Below are 17,146 nucleotides of genomic sequence, written 5' to 3'. Positions count from 1 at the left end.
TGAGTGAGAGTGTTTGAGGGTGAGAGGGTGTGAGGGTGAGGAGGTGTGAGGGTTCGAAGTAAATGGTGGCAGGGCAGACATCATAAGACAGAGAGAAGAGACTGCGTGGTGACTGCGTTGGTCAGTTTCAGAATCAGGAGGGGCAGAGTCAGCACAGTGTGCGAGGGATCAACGTGTCTAGAGGCAAAGCATAGCGGATGTAGCATTGCAGCTAGCAAGTCGAGTGTTTTCAAGCTGAGTATCCCTAGCGAGATGGCAACACAGTAACAGCATTTGAGGAGCAAGGCTACTGTAAACAAGCATGGTAGGCTTTCACTTTTGACTTTCCCACGAAATGGATGCAAAAAAAACCAAGCTCTCTGCATTGCTGTGGCGGGGGCGGGGGAGCGGGAGTGCATTCCTTTGAAGTCTGATGGGGGGGGCAGGGGAGCGGCTTAGGAGCGGATTCCTTTGAAGTCTGATGCACAGGCTCAGACAAATGGTGGTGTGCGAGCGGCTTCCTTTGAAGTCTGATGCCGAGGCTGATGGCGTTTGATGTGCACGCGCCTGCCTCACACGCCTGCCTCACATGAACTGTACGCGATCTGCAGTTTGGTAGACTTTTTGAGGGTGTGGGAGGGTGAGGGGGTGGGGGGGGTGAGGGGTGAGGGTGTGTGAGGGTGAGGGTGAGAGGGTGTGTGAGGGTGGGAGGGTGTGTGAGGGTGAATGAGGGTGAGGGGGTGTGAGGGTGAGGGTGTGTGTGGGTGAGGCGGTGTGAGGGGGTGTGAGGGTGAGGGTGAGAGGTGTGAGGGGGTGTGTGAGGGTGAGAGGGTGGGTGAGAGGATGAGTGAGGTTGAGGGGTGTGTGAGGGTGAGGGAGTGTGAGGGTGAGGGGGTGTGAGGGTGAGGGATTATTGAGGGTGTGAGGGGGTGAGGGTGAGTGAGGGTGAGAGGGTTGTGAGGGTGAGGGGGTGAGGGGTGTGAGGATGTGAGGGTGAGGGTGTGAGGGTGAGGATGAGTGAGAGTGGGTGAGGGTTAGTGACGGTGGGTGAGGGTGTGTGAGGGAGGGTGAGGGTGTGAGGGTGATTGAGGGTGTTTGAGGGTGAGAGGGTGTGAGGGTGAGGAGGTGTGAGGGTGAGGGTTCGAAGTAAATGGTGGCAGGGCAGACATCATAAGACAGAGAGAAGAGACTGCGTGGTGACTGCGTTGGTCAGTTTCAGAATCAGGAGGGGCAGAGTCAGCACAGTCTGCGAGGGATCAATGTGTCTAGAGGCAAAGCATAGTGGATGTAGCATTGCAGCTAGCAAGTCGAGTGTTTTCAAGCTGAGTATCCCTAGAGAGATGTAAACACAGCAATAGCAGTTGAGGTGCAAGGCTACTGTAAACAAGCATGGTAGGCTTTCACTTTTGGCTTCCCCGCGAAATGGATGCAAAAATAAACAAGCTCTCCACATTGCTGTGGCCGGGGGCGGGGAGCGGGAAATCATTCTGTTGGGGGGCAGGGGAGCGGCTGAGGAGCGGGTTCCTTTGAAGTGTGATGAACAGGCTGATGGTGTTTGATGTGCACGCGCCTGCCTCACACGCCTGCCTCACATGAACTGTACGCGATCCGCAGTTTGGTAGACTTTTTTAACCGCTTACTATAATCTCGCCTACTTACCCCTAACGGGATATAATAGGCAAGACCTAAAAATAGTGCTGACTCTTTATATATGGTTGACCAGTTTCCATTTAAACTAAACTTTTAATCAAACATTAACAATACATTGCTTATTTTAAACATTTCTAGAAAATATGTGAATAATGTTAAACTTATTATGAATAGCAGTTTTTAGTCAGGGTCAAGAGTACATGCACTTGTTACATCTTTCTTCATGATCTCATTTTAACAAAGTCTCTATGTTTGCATTTTCTAAGTAAGCAGCATTCAATATTGAATTCAAAGAGTTTAAGGTCTAGTGTGTGAAAGTGTAACAAAGGTGTGCATTTTTTGTTTTTCTTAACATTTATTTTATTTTAATTTTATTTTATGCCTTTTAACTTCTGCACATTCATTAAATCCATATGAATTCAAAATTATGTTGTAAATGCTCTATTACTAACCTAGTACCTTTTTCAGAATCTCAAACGTGAATAGTTGACTGGCATGAGGGCTTGAGAAGTATGGGAAGTCTTACAGCCACCCATGAATAAGTTGAGTTTGCCTTTGGAGTAATGTCAAGCTTCATGGTGACAAATGTTTATCGTTTTTGATAGACAATACCATTTTAAAATAATGATTTGCATATTCACAGTGCTTCCAGTTGCTAGCTTGGACCTTGGAGTACCACTATACAGAAAAAACACACTATCTATATCTGTGTCTCTCTCTCACTCTCTCTGCTGTGATTGCATTTAACAAGTGAGTTTTCATCAGGTAAATGTAAAAGGAAAAAGAGTGCCTTTTCCTGTCAATTTCTTTAACTTGGATGATGTATTGTTCATTTAAGGTGTACCTTAAGATGAAAGTCAAAATTACTTTGTACTTTATGCTTATGTTTTTGACCTCGCTCCCACACACTAACAGCCATTGCCATATTGCACTTCTTTGGTGCTCTGCTGGACTCTCATCTGTGCCTCTGGTTGTCGTCCTCACTGCAGTGCCAGTCTGAGTTAGAGAGTGTATTTAATGGGTGCTTGGACAGCCAAGGGAGGGTCAAACAGTGAGCTTTAGGAATTGCTATGGGTTGTGCTGAGAAAGGCTTGGTGATGTTGCCTCATTGCTGCATTGCCACTCACTGGCACCGCACTGGACTGCACTCTTTGGTTGCTCAGTCTCACCATCACACCTTTGGTCGGGTCCTCGTTCTCACCTCGAGCTCTGTTTTCTGACTATTGCATGGGAATCCTGGCGCTTCTGTGTGCACCTGTAGGACAGGGAATATTGTGCCGCAACCGTGCACTGAGGTGTCGGGCTACTAAAAATGTACACGTTGTTGACACTGAGGTGTCGCACAAAGGTGTCTGGCGCCAAGATTGCTGTGTGACATGATCGCTAGCAATCAGTCATGGCCTGGTGTCAGAGGAAAGGGTGGAAGGAGCAAGGTGAGAGCCATGTGAGATTGCTCTACTCCAGTGGCGTTGGACATGAAATCATCCTGCAGTACACAGCGCTATACTGTGTTAAGGGAGTCTCAGCAGGCATGGACTGCACTGGAAAACAAGCTGTCTGCAGGTTAGGCCAAATTAACTGCGGCACCTATGTGCCTAATATAAACAACAAAATGCGCTGACGAATCCACATGAAGCTGAGTCCAGCGCGCTTGCTCTTTATTTTAGTGATTGCCCCATGGCCGGAGCCGGCTCTATATGGCCCAAGGGGGCCTAGCATTATCAAGGCTCCAAATAGTTTTTCTCTCTTTTAAAAATGAATATTTGGTGCTGATGGCTGCTGTAACATAGGCTGAACTAGATTTTGGTGATGATTTGGCTGTGTGGCACCCGGGCTGAGTTAATTCCTGCAATTCACGCAATGCAACGCCCTTTGCCCGGATCCACGAGGTGTTGTCCAGAATAATTAAGACCATTGCGCTGTGACATGCCACTGATAGATGACATTACATGGTTGCAAGCCGGGCTCAACTTGATTCATGCTTGGGTGAGTCAAAGATTTACGGACCCTGGGTCGCCCAGAGTTAATTTATGATATGCATTTATATTTTTGTTAGGACAGTACACATGTATGCTGATAATGCGCTTATTGCCAGGGCACTCTTTGCAGCTCCTCGTAACACACATTGAATGTTTCAGGGTCTGCTTTAAATGCGTAACTAATACATTTTGGGGCGGTGCTGCGTATACCAGCACTAAAATGCGTTAGTTTAACTCCTGATTCGTGGTACTTGCAGGGCTGTTAGAACACTTGGGCTGTTGGAAAAAAAGAATGCAAATTTGGCGTCAACACGTTTTGTGAAAAAAAGTTTTGAACATTTAATGGCGAACTACCCCAAACTGCCCTCCAGCTTCGCCTCCGATAGGACATCTGGGACCTGTGAGTCCTCTCCAGGTATGGGGGTGTTTTGGTGGTGAATCTACTCTGCACTGCGGTGCGACGCTCCCAGGCTTTTCCTACCATTCTGAGCCTGGGATTCCCCCCCCCCCCCCCCCCCCCCCGGACCATGCTGCTGCCTCCCTTTTTGCCAAGACTACTCTCTAACTCCCATGCTGATTTCCCTGGACCGTCTTCTTGCGGATCGTCGACACCGATGCCCAAGTGGTCAAGAGCATGTGCACCCATCTTACAGTCTTCCGTTTGCCTTTGGTTTTGTGGCTGCGCCCTCCCTCTGACTCTACTCAATGGAATCCTGCTCTCTGGGTTACTCTTCTGGATTCTTGACTTTGGTGACTTTTGTGATCCCGCCATTTTTGAAGATGGTCTCCGTCTATACCCACGACCCGGACCCGGCATTTTGTTAGACCTTTCTTCCGTTCCTTATTCCCTTCCGACTCCTCCTGATGACCCTTGATTGTTTTTCTCTTTTTGCTGGACTGCATATACACACGTGAACAAGGGCTTTAGGGCTTGAAACGCGTTGTGTGTTTGGGTCTCTCTAATAAAGAAGATTTACTGCCCAGAAGAAACTTCAGAGGTCTGTGTCTCTTTCCTCGCCTAAAACCGCTGTGTGTGGTATTTGGAAGTGGTTCGAGTGTTCAGGATATATATATATATATAAATACAATATAATTGTCCAAGCCTAATCGCTGTTAAAATGTAATCCTGCCTGAATTTGAATGTACTATTTATATATATATATAGCACTCTAACAACTAGTATATGTAGTAGACCTTTGTACTTACTCCTAATTCCTATGTGATTTTAGGGTTTATCTGTTTGTATCTCTTCCTGAGTGACTTTACAACTTGTACATGTGCATTGTTTCCCTGTTTACATCTCTTGAGTCACTTTACACCTTGTACATTTGCAATTTTTTTCTGTTTGTATCTCTTATGTAACTCATGTAATCCAAAGTCCCTATGTAACACAACTGGTTATTTTGTAAAACGCTCTGACACCTTCGCGTAATGTTCGGGCTATATAAAATCGCATTCAATAAAATAAATCAAAACATCCAAAAAAAGGCTTAGCACTGGTCTAGGAAAACCTTAGCAAGAAAGTCACTAGAAGAACATCCTGGGCCCGATTACTCTTAAACCATGGTATTTGGTACTTTGAAGACTTTTTCAAGATGGCTGCTATATTCGTACCCCTTAGACGTTGACTACAGCATGCTCCGAACAAATGCCTCAAGTGAAAAACGAGAAACATAGAGAGCGGACTAAAGTGGCGAAATATATTTAGTGATACCGTTTGGTTTAAGGGAGGGGACACTTAAATACAAATGTTGTCCTGGAGAGAGAAACATGAATCTTTTTGTCCAAGCTTTTGAATTGTCAAAAATAAATAAGTAAATCGTAAGCGAAGGAAAGTTAAACTGTTGCGACATGCTTTTTGCGTACTGTTTGTCTACATAATGCTCAGAGTGGTATTAAAAGTCCCCGTATAAACAAAATACCCACGACCCCAGCTTATTTCCATGAGGTCGCATAGGAATGGTCAGTCATCACAGTTTGGGCACCGGCTGGTGGTTGAAGCTGCACTTCCGGAAAGCTAAGCCGGAAGTGATCCTGGAAGAGACAGCGGGCGCCGCCGTGAGCTGCCACGTCTGAGAGCGGCAGGAGCAAAGTTGGGCTGACTGGGGAGAGCGTGGGACAGAGCCGCTGCCCGAGCCTGCAACATGGTGAGCGCCGGGGGGAAGGGAAAGAGGAAAGCCGTCGGTTGGGACACCGTCTTAGATTCCCCCATTGGAGTTCTCTGATGCCTCCTTACCTGAGTCCACATATGTATTCCACATTTTAGCTCCTCTCTTTGGATACGAGTGCCACAGGGTGCCTTCCAACCCTCTTCATTACAAACCTTCCCTGAATTGCCCCTATGCGTCATTCGTTGGAGACCCTCAGTGGTACGATCTTGACCGGACACCTCCTTTTACCCCCTGCTCTCAGTTTGGTTCATTATGTTCCTTCATCCAACCTTTTCCTCAGTTGAGCGGTTGTATTTGACAGTGACTGCAACAGTTTGTCGTAGGCGGTTCTTCATAATGGGGCTGGTGGTTCTATTGACTATAGAACCGCGTCGTCACGTAAAGATCTTTAAGGAGTTGCAGTGAAGAAATACTGTGGAGCCCAATGATATTCAAAGGGGCAGTCTCGGACCGAGGGGAGGAAGAGTTTCCCCCAGGGCAGGAAATCGAAAAATAGAAGTGCAGCTACTCTGTACCAGAGTACCTGCTTGTTTCTGAATAGTGCAGATACTCTCCCTCTCGAAATAAAAAAAGTGCTCGCACTCAGTACAATGGGAAAAGAACAATTGATGGGCAGAATGCAGAACAATGTCATACATTCACCCCAGTACAGAGATCTGGGGCTAAATCCATCGTTTTTTTTGCTCACCATGCCATTCAAGTTTGGACCCAGCCATATGCAAACCAGTCTTGACCCTGCGCCCAATTGGAACAGTCCAGCCCGAACTGCCAAGCCAGGTCCTTTATAGACTGGATACCAGCATTCCAGGACCGGTTTCTCGTTTTCAGCCCTTATCAGTCACGATAGCTTGACTCCAGTGGCATGAAGAGCATGGGACCCACGTCTAGGCATACCCGTCCTACTCGGGGTGACAAATACAAAAAGAACAATTGATGGACAGAATGCAGAACAATGTCATACATTCACCCCAGTACAGAGATCTGGCCTAAATCCATCCTTTTTAGGTCTCGCAGACGTAAAAAGCTGGCGTAAGCCTGCTGTCTGCGAGACATCTTTTGCTGGCGTGTTAGGAGGAATGTGAAGACAGAGCTCACACACGAGCGTCGCTGTCTCAGATTCCTCCGCGAGGGCGCGCACGGCACCACACACGCATGCGCATACACAGAGACACACAAGCGCCCATGCACGCACCCATACATACAGACAATCCACCCCTGCCGTCGCATACACACACACACGCGCGCACACACACACTGCATACACACACGCTCCCCCCCCCTTACCTCACCAGAGACACACACACACGTGCGCGCACACACGCCCGCGCACACATCCCCCTCACACCCCACTCACCATGTTCTTCTTGCGTGTTCCTCGGCAGCCAGCGGGTCATTCAGGTTAGCAGGCGGGGGCCGCGGGGCTCTCCACGAGCACGGGAGCCCCGCTAGCTAACACGGAAATCCTCCGGCGGGCACAGGAGCGCCTGCTTCCTGTTTTTGTCCGGCCCCGCCCCCGTCCCAACAAAGGTTGCCTGGCTTCCTTTTGAAGCCGGGCTGCGGCGGTGAGTTTGCTTGTTTAAAGCTAGGCGTTGTGTGTTCGCAGACAACTCTCTGAAAGTCTAAATAGTTTGGGATTTTGTGTACAAATCCAGACATACGGAAGTGTTTTGAGCAAAGTCATTGATTTGGGGACATGAACTTCCATTCCGTCAATTCGTAGTAAAGTCTGAATTCTTTTAAAGAAATGTTTTAGCCCACAGAGACGTGCTATGAAGGAATATATCTGTTGACATTGTGTGTCCACTTTCTTTTTGTTCTTTGCCGCTCGTTTATTTTGCCGGCCGGATTGCTTCATATTTGGCGTAAATCACCACATCTCCCTGTGCAGTCCCCACCTCCCGCACGTCAATACTGTTTGACGGCCCTGTAAATCTGCTTTTTATTCCTCATTATTTGAACTGTTAAACATATCAGCCATGATGCTCTTCTTCTCTTTAAAAGCACATGCTACTCTGTTCTCGTTAAGATTTATTTCATGTCGTTTGGTTAACTTCAGTTATAAAGCACGCAATCAACAAAAACATCAACATGAGCTAAACTGCATGTGCGTATTGCGTCACGTCAGAAAAGGACAGACATACTCCGGCCAGGTAAAATGTCCACGGCAACTTGAGTCTTTATTGTCAAATGGATTATTTGCTGTTTTTACATGCACATGCACATGCACAGGCACAGGCTCTGTTACACTCGTGGCCTCGCTAATCTGCCTCTGTTCGTGTTTATATTCTGTTCGAAGTTTCAGAACAAGCTGCGCTTAGCACCCCCGCACCCACCTCCCACTCCCTGTGATTTAACTCAGCACCCCACCGCCCTCCAATATCTTTACCACCCCCATATTCTTCATGGCATGTTTTTCGAAGAAAGGAGAAATGAGCTTTTGCTACTGTAGATACGCTCCACCTTATTAACGAAAAATGTAGCCAATACCTCACGCTGCAAATTGGAAAATGTGGTGCTGTCCGAGGCAGACGGGGATTTTACCATATCTTTCAGGAGTGCGAAAATGGTTTTAGTAGGGTTGCTATTTGTGATAATCATTTTTGGCCTAGTGTGCGGCCTTACTCTTACGGACTAGTTTATGGTATGCTTTGTGTTCCTATGGTGTGCTTTAGCTATGAGGTCATAAGACCATCTCCAGGCCTGTTCTAGAGTCTTACAATTCTTCTTTGCCAAAATTACTGATTCATCAAACCAGGCATTGGTCTGTGCACGTTTAGAATTAGTTAGTTTAGCGGGATTGCAGCTATCCAGTGCTTTATTGACCCATCCCAAGAAGGCATTGTTAGCTGCCTCAATGTTTAGGGGCCATTCTGGACACTTGGTGCATAAGACAGGTTGAAAGGCGGCCGGGTCCAGTTTGTGCCACGGACGCTTCATCGAAGGATTGCGATGGGGTTGCGGCTTGGGGCCAGCCAAAGGTAACCGCAGAGAGATGAGGGAATGATCGGTCCAAGGCATAGGAAGGTGGGCCCGTGCCTCCAAAGACTGGAGATTCGAAAAAACGGGATCAAGGAGATGGCCAGCTAAATGTATCTGCCCCGGGACTAGTTGCAACAGTTGGCAGGCTGCCATATCCTTAAGGAAGTTAGTGATGTCAGGGGCATCTTGTAGCTCCTAGTGTAGGTTAAGGTTGCCTATTATGTTAAAATTGGCTGTCTGTAGAACCGTAGAGACAGCGTTAGCTAAGCTAAGCTTTCGATGGGCCCGGCGGGTTGTAGAGGAGTAGCCCAAAGAATTTAAAATTGTCTGTCAGTGCAGTTTTAAAAAGTGCATTTTCATAGGCGGAAATATCCTTCGGGATTAAACTGCCGGTAGTTTTATATAAAATTGCTATGCCCCCGTCTCCCAACCACTCTGTTCACATTGTTCACAGCATAGCCTGCAGGAAGGGTCAGAGCCTGTATAGCTACGAAGTCCTTGGAGAACCACGTCTCTGTAAGGAATAACACATCAGGGGAGCCCTCTTGTAGGAGGTCTGATACCTCTGCGTAGTGTTTGACCAGAGAGCAGCAGTTTAAACTGCAAATATTATATTCCATCAGCGTGGGTTTGGAACTCCAGCTCCATCATAAGATCAGATGGGGCAGCAAGGACCGTGATCATCTTAGGTCCAGTTAGGACCTCCCCTACTCAGGCCCAGTCAGAACTGCAACTGCTGTGACATGCATCCCCTGCCGTAAACTTGGAGAAGAGACGCCCAAGCCTTCAAGGACTTGAACGTGCAGTCTTAGTACTGCAAGGGGGTAAGAGTGAACATTGAGTGTGCATTTGACTGTGAGCTAGAAAAGGCTGCCCCTGCACCTGCATCATGCCATCTACTGATTTCCCAAGGGTTGGGCTGGCTGGCTGGCAGAGCCACTCTGGAGAGAATTAGTAAAGAGGGATCGGGGCGAGTGAGTTGCAACAAAGAGGAATCCCACAGTGGAGAAGTGTGGCTCAGGGGTTGGAGGCGGCAGACCCGGAAGCTGAGATCGGCCCTGGACCAGGGTTCAATTCCCCGCCCCGACGGTGGGTTGGGCTCAATAATTCCACGGACTCGTTAATTCTCGCTCCGGTGCCTTCTCGACTCACGGGTTCACACTATGCGACTCTGGGCAATAGCTTGCTTAATCTCCACAACGGCCCCTCGCGGCGGGATGCCTGGCTTTCACCTTGTGAATATCCTGCCGTGGTATCTCACAGGGGAATACCAGGACTGGTTCCCTAAGCAAGCGCATAGATGCCTGCGATGTGGGCGATTTGCGCTATATAAATACATGTACATTTACATTTACATTTGTTTCATTTTTGACATGCACTTTTCTTTACTGCATGTCTCTGCAGTCCCTCTTCTTCACCCCTACTTTTTCTTACAACCGATATGCATGCTCATCTGTTGGTTGTTTTCCCTATGTTTCTTCTGCCTGCAGCCCCGCAAGTTAGCATCAGCGTCACCAAAAACCACTGAGCAGTGCAGGACATACAAACTCGACTGTGTTGTGCTTGTGCACATGTTTTTGAGTAGGAATCTCTACCGCTCTTTTTGTATAGGATTTGTTTAACAAAGCCCCCTGCTTCTATGTGTCTGCATGTTGACAATTTCTCTCATTGTTTACCTGCGGATTTGCTTCTTTGCATATGTGTGTACTTGTCGGTATGTCTCATGTGCTTTGCATTACCATTATGTTTTGAGTGCATATCCCCTTATCCTCGTAGCAGTCTGCACGGCGTGTATGTTTGCTTCGGCATGTCTTTGTGCATGTATGTCTGTGAGTACCTCTGTTCGCAAACCAGTGTGTGTTTCTAGCATCCTTTGTTTGCCTACAACCTGGCGTCTATGTGTGCATGTCTAGATGTGTTAACCTTAACTTGTCTGTGTGATGGTTAATGAAAAATATTTCACTGTGACTATCAGTCTGTCCATATTGGTTTGTCCTTTTTACTCTGTGACTATCTGTGGTTGTGGGCATGTTTCCATATGTGTGATGCTCTTTACATTCCTTTGCTTTAAAGTAGTCAGGCGGTTTGCTTTTTGTGTACATTTACGACTGTCATGGTGTCATTGTGTCAGTGTGTGTGCACACTTGAATCTGTACGGTTGCGTGCTTGCAGCTGTCGCCCTGTCTGTGTCAACATTTGCGTCTATCGCATTGTCTGTGCACGCTTTCTTCTGTCGCTATGTCTGTCTGTGTATACACTTGCATCTGTCTCTGTCCAGGAGCACATTTGTATAAACATTATTTTAAGCGCAGTCACCCACTAGCATCCTCTCCCAGATCCACTATTAATGGGGACTACAGCAACCAAGATTGGAAACATACTGCATCTGTAGTAGTTGTTGTAGCACCCAGGATAATGTGCTGCATGACTTAATACTTATAAGGTCCCAAAGGTGAAACCTAGTGTCTATGCCAATGCTTGTTGCATTTATTGCTCTGGCCGCAGACTCCTCAGCAGAACTTCAGGAAACTAGGAAAGCGGAGCGCCAGCACGGGAAGCTTTTAAGCCCCGGAACAGAGAACACAATGCACTCTGCACTGTAGTAAAAATAAATATTTTATCTAGCAAGGACCGCAACCGTCACCCCGAGTTGTGTAAAACAGCCAACCTGCTGGAAAGAAATAATTTATTGTCTGGAAAACTGACTCTCCTACATGCCACACACCAACCTCAATAATAACACAGTTAGTGACTTAGGCAATAGAAGCCGCCTGCTGAATTGTATATTCAGCATATGAACATTTACAAAGCCAATAGATTTTTGCATAATTATAGATGTGCCACATATTCCACAATTTGCTACATAATATGCATATTTTAAGAAAAACTAAATTTTCTTCTAGCCCAAACAGTTCACAAGTTACTAAAAATGCAGTGATTCATGTTGCCGCGCATTGGAAGACCCTTTGCAAAGTTGAACTGGTCACCTTTCTGTTCCTTATTTCTATTTTTAGTCATTAAACTGGTACTAATGAAGTGCAACTAATGCCCAAACAGCATTACCAACTTTAATACCAAGCATTTGCAATGCAATAGGTCTCGCATTATTAAAGTTAGAGCTATTGGCATTGTAAATGGCAATGCCTTTTATTAATTTGTTTTTAAAACCTGCAATATTAATTATTTAAAAAAATGTAAAGCCATTGTTATTTGTAATATCAATACATCTAAGTCACGTAAATACAACACATATTGCAGTACAAATGCTATAGGTGTCACATTTGCAAAAGTTAAAACTATTGGCATTGTAAATGACAAACTATTAATTTCGCTATTTTCAAAACCAACACATTGATAAAAAAAAATTGTCATTTACAATACCAATACCTCAAACTTTCCTAATGCGAGACCTATTGCATTGCAAATGCTTGTTTGATTGGGCACTCAGTACTAGCCCATTTAACGCACCGGTCGACCAATTCACCGTGTTTTATACATGACATTTCCTGTTTAATCGGGCTAATAGTCGCTCATCTTAATGATACTCATCCACGCCCTCAGTTTCCCACTCAGCGGAGCTGTCCCGCTTGCCTCGATCAAGGGAGAAGCTCTCTTGTCTTCTCCACCTGAGACTGCCCCTTTCTCTATTATTGAAGTCCCCAGTTTTTCTTGCCTGCGATTTTTAATCTTTAAGTGACGATCAGATGTGTAATCAATAGAACCCACACCCTCTGTTTTATGTTTTTTGTAGGGCGTATGACCGCAGTTATAAAGCGTAACGAACTTAACTATGGCGATAGATACTTCATGGGGTGTGAAAAAAGAGAGTAGTATGTCAACAACTTTGTGATAACTCATGGGAAGTAACAAAGGAAGGATAGCCTATAAACAAAACCGAGAAGTAGAAAGATATAGATTTTAATATTCCTGGTCCTGAAAATGGCAGAGATGGTTGTCTTATTTTTTTCCCTGGTGTTTGAAGGTTTAGAGTGAGATTGACGTTGCTGATGTGTCTACTCTCAGACACATTTCATTGTTTTTTCGAAAATGCTTTTGAGAAACGTGTATCCAAGGTCACATGCTCCACGAAATATGGTTACTGGTTACATACATTTCTTTTGGGAATAGAAGTGGTGTGTGAAAGAATAGTGGTGGGTGGACGGTTTGAATTATTCTGTGCCCAGCATTTGGCTGCTCTTTGGAGTTATGTCCTAGCTGTATTAAATACTTGAAATCCAGGACACTCATTTTGCTGCTGTTTTCTTAGACAATTGTTTTTTCGTTTGCTAGTGACCTGGTGTGTTCAGTTTGCGTGTTCAGTTTGCTTATCCAGTTTGCGTATCAGCTGGTGTGGTCTGTAGGGTATAGGACCTGTTTGGAGAGGCTTTTGTGAGTGATCATCTTTTTGGAAGACTGTTCTCATCGGCATATATTCAAAGATATGTGGACTGTGTGACTAGGAGTAGTTTCTTCTTTATTGCTATAATTGGATGTGGAAAGATTAATTCAGGGCACATATTAATTGATTTCCCTTTCGGGATATAAGGCTTACTCAGTTTATGATGCAATGTATAACATAACCATGCTTATGTTACAAAAGTGTTGACCATGAGGAACTCTTCAGAGGGGCGTGGCTTGAGCGCCGAAGGGAATGGCGGCGTGAGCCCGGAGCTCCGCGCCTCTTCCCCCGCAAGAATCCTGATACAGGGTCCGTGGAGCCCGTGTGTACCCCGGCGCCAGACGGTGGCCCAGCGGTGACCACCTGGGCGTGATTTGGGCAGCCGGCGACTCCGCGAACCTGGGAACGACCGCCGATCGCGGCGGCCTCTGGAGCGGCTGAGGGACTAGCGCCGCGCAAGATGGCGGCCGCAGCGAAACCCTGGAGAGCGGCGGCTCGCTGAGACTCGCACTGCCGGCGTGCAGGGTGAGGGCGCGAAAGCTGAGGGTGCCGTGCCCCGCACAGAAAGGATTGTTTCCTCGGCAATCGGCCGCGGCGAGCAGCGCCACCGGTGGAAAGCGAGGTGGGCGTGGCCTCCTGGTGGCCCCGTACGGCAGAGATCTGGCGGCCCGACCCGGACTTAGGCATCGGCCGGCCCGGTGAGCGAGTGAGGACCTCCTGGGGAGCAGGGGAACTGAGGGAGACGGTGAGCGCTGCAGCGCATTCTGGCCCCCCCCCCCCCTCCCCCACGGCAGTGACACACGCGTCTCGTGGAGGCGCTGGGTGATCCCACGGAGGCTGCAACGGGCGGTAAAAGGGCCCCTGGCATACGGCCTGTTACACCGCCTCGGTAACGAAGTGCACGCTACCCCACAGCACCTGGGGGCTGGACATAGCGACGAACGCACAAACTGAGACGCCCATCCCGGGGCGCAGTGGCCGTCCAACGAAGCCCCGAGGAGCAAAGGGGCGACACACGACGCCGGAGCCAGTGGGCAGTCGGGGTGGACGAGAGCAGCGGGCCGGCCACGATGGGAAAGCCGAGGACTAAGGCGGAGGAGGCGGCAGCATCAAAGGCAGGAGAAGGGGGCCCTGCGGAACAGACGGACCTACAGCGGCTGCAGGACCGAATATTGGACGCCATAACGGCCACCAGGGATGCGCTCCACAACGACATAGCGCAGGTGGCGTCGGGGCTGGGCCTACTCCGGGCTGACCATGATAAACTGAAAGACAGAGTTAAGGAGGCGGAGGTGGCGATCGGGGACATGGCGCCAGCTCACAAGGCGATGGAGAGTAAGCTGACGGAGGCCCTGGACCGCATAAGCACCCTGGAGAGACGGGCGGAGGACGCCGAAAATAGAAACCGACGCAGCAACATTCGGGTCGTAGGTGTGCCGGAAACGGAGGGGACGGGAGACATGATTGCCTACATGGAGGAATGGCTGAAGACGGTGGTGGCGCCAGAAGGACTATCGCCATTCTTCACTCTGGAGCGGGCCCATAGAGTCCCCTCAGGACCACCCAAACCTGGACTCCCACCCAGACCGATCATTGCCAAGCTGCTACATCACAAGGACAGGGATCTGCTCTTGCGTAGGGCCCGTGAGGACGGCCACTTCCAGATTGCAAACAGTAGAGTCACCCTCTTTCCGGATTTCACCTTTGAGACGCAGAAACAGCGTGCCTCCTTCCTCACGATCAAGAGGGAATTGCGGACCGAGGGCATCCCCTACTCCTTGCTCTTCCCAACCAGACTACGAGTGGTGGTGGACGACAGGGCGCTTTTCTTCACGACATCGGCGGACGCTTGGGACTGGTGGGAGACGTACAAGGCCGGGACTGATGGAGCCAGAATAAGAGAAGAGCGGGAGAAAGAGCGGGAGCGCTCGCCCAAGCGGCAGCGGAAATCGAAAAGACTCTGGAAAAGAGGCCAGGGGCAGCTGGGCCCAACGGCCTCACAAACGGAGGCGGAGAGGAAGGCGGCGCTGTTGGAGGTGGGGAAGCTCGGCCGAGCAGAGGGCTCCGAGTCCAGAGGGGCCTCAGACTCGGACACTCATGTTTCGGCCTCTGGCTCGGAATCGGACTTGTCGGGACTACATCGCATGGAGGGACCGCTGGTGACACCGAAAACGGCTGATGAGGTCCACAATATATGAACTACTGTCGATGCTGATCAGGTAAAGTTGGGGATGTACGGGAGAGGGGGTAGCTGCCCTCGCACACAATGGGGGCCGGGGTGCACGGCGGGACTCGGGGCAGTTGATCCATGAGGAACTGGGGGGAGGGACGGAGTTGGGCGACGCGGCCTCCCTTTGGACAAGGCCGCACTCCGTAGGCCCTTAAGGCACCCACAGCTGCGGCTGTGTAGTTGAGACCTGGGCTACCAGGTGCGGGAGTTTGGATGGGGACTGGTATTTCGATATTGGGGCCTGTTCTGGGGGAGGGGGGGGGCTCCACAGTTGGGGATTGTTGGTTTGTTTGTTTGACACTGTTGACCCTGGGTACACCATTGACAGGGCTGTTGGGGAGTTTTGTTTTTCACACAGGGGGCACCATCACCGCCGGCGGGCTAGACCTGGGAGGAGGGTTTCGACCGGATCACTGGGATAATGGCTAATGCAAATGTTTTGACTTGTATGACCTGGAATGTCCGGGGCCTTCACACTATGCAACGCAGACACAAAGTGCATGCCTTCTTAGTACGGAGGGGAGTACACATCGCGCTGCTGCAGGAGACGCACCTCACACAACGGGAGGGGGAGGCCTTACAAAGGAGATGGCGGGGCCAGGTTTACCACACCAACTATTCGGCTTATGCGCGAGGGGTGCTCATATGGATTAGGGCGGGCACACCTTTCCAACTCTCACGGCATTGGATTGACCAGGAAGGGAGGTATGTGGTGGTGGAGGGGAAACTCGAAGGTAGAGATGTAGTGTTGGCTAGCATCTATGCCCCGAACACGGACCAATTGGCTTTCTTAGCTGCACTGTCGGGAACGCTGGCCCACCCCCTTGCGGGCCCGGTCCTGCTGGGGGGTGACTTTAACTCCATTGCCGACCCCCTGCTGGACAGGTCTCACCCCCCCCTTCGTGACTCCCCGGTACACAGACTCTCTAAGGGAAGGAGGGACTGGCAGGAGAACTGGGGACTCGTAGATGTCTGGAGAGGGCAGCACCCGACTGATCGGGATTACTCGTTTTTCTCAGGGCTCCATGACCTGCACGTCCGACTAGACGCCATACTTTGCTCCCGGGAGGTGCTGCCGTGCGTCACCAGCTCGGAATACTTAACGAGGACAATCTCAGACCATAACCCGCTCTTGGTCCGACTGGCGTGGGTTATGGGGAAGCCCAGGGTTCCGCTCTGGAAACTGAGGCCTGAGACACTGGAGGACCCCCTCTTCGGGGAGGCCCTTGCGGAGGGCGTGACCTCGTATTTCGCGGAGAACGCAGGGACGGCAACCTCAAGGGCGATGGAGTGGGATGCCTTTAAGGTAGTGGTAAGGGGCATCTGCATCCGAGACTATGTGGGCGTGCGGAAGGTACTGCTGAGGGATTTGACGAAGGTAGACGAGGACCTGAGGGAGACGGAGAGGAAGAGGCCTGGGAGGCCGGAACTCCAGGACTCCCTATGCTCGGCCAAGGAGGCGGTAGCCGTTGAGGTGGAAAGGCTTCGGGCTTTTGACCACAAGCGGTACGTGCTACGCTCCCATGTAGAAGGCGATAAGGTTGGCACCCTCCTGGCATGGCTGTCGAACCCCTCCAGAAGATGCGCTCCCATACTCCAGCTGCGGGATGCGACGGGAGTGGTACAGCAGACCCAACTGGGCATAGTCAACGTGTTCCAGCAATACTATGAGGGCCTGTACAAGAGTGACCCGGGCGGCAGGGCGGAACTGGTGGGTCCCTTCCTGGCTGACTTGCCCCTAGGTCAGCTAGAGGCGGAG

At 49.4% G+C, this 17,146-nt stretch overlaps 1 protein-coding gene across 1 annotated transcript in view; it reads left to right on the top strand.

Annotated features, from left to right (window-relative positions):
• The first annotated feature begins 5,619 nt into the window (after positions 1-5,619).
• SEC13 (SEC13 homolog, nuclear pore and COPII component) overlaps positions 5,620-17,146 on the top strand; it is a 63,412-nt gene continuing 51,885 nt past the window's right edge. Inside the window, exon 1 of the mRNA XM_086939234.1 lies at positions 5,620-5,755. Coding sequence (XP_086795360.1) covers positions 5,753-5,755 — 3 coding nt within the window. The 5' untranslated portion in view covers positions 5,620-5,752. The remainder of the gene's footprint in view (positions 5,756-17,146) is intronic.

The sequence above is a fragment of the Lissotriton vulgaris genome, chromosome 9 (genome assembly GCF_964263255.1).
Source record: "Lissotriton vulgaris chromosome 9, aLisVul1.2, whole genome shotgun sequence".
NCBI classification, from domain to species: Eukaryota; Metazoa; Chordata; class Amphibia; order Caudata; family Salamandridae; genus Lissotriton; species Lissotriton vulgaris.
This window is presented reverse-complemented; position numbering and strand designations above follow the sequence as displayed.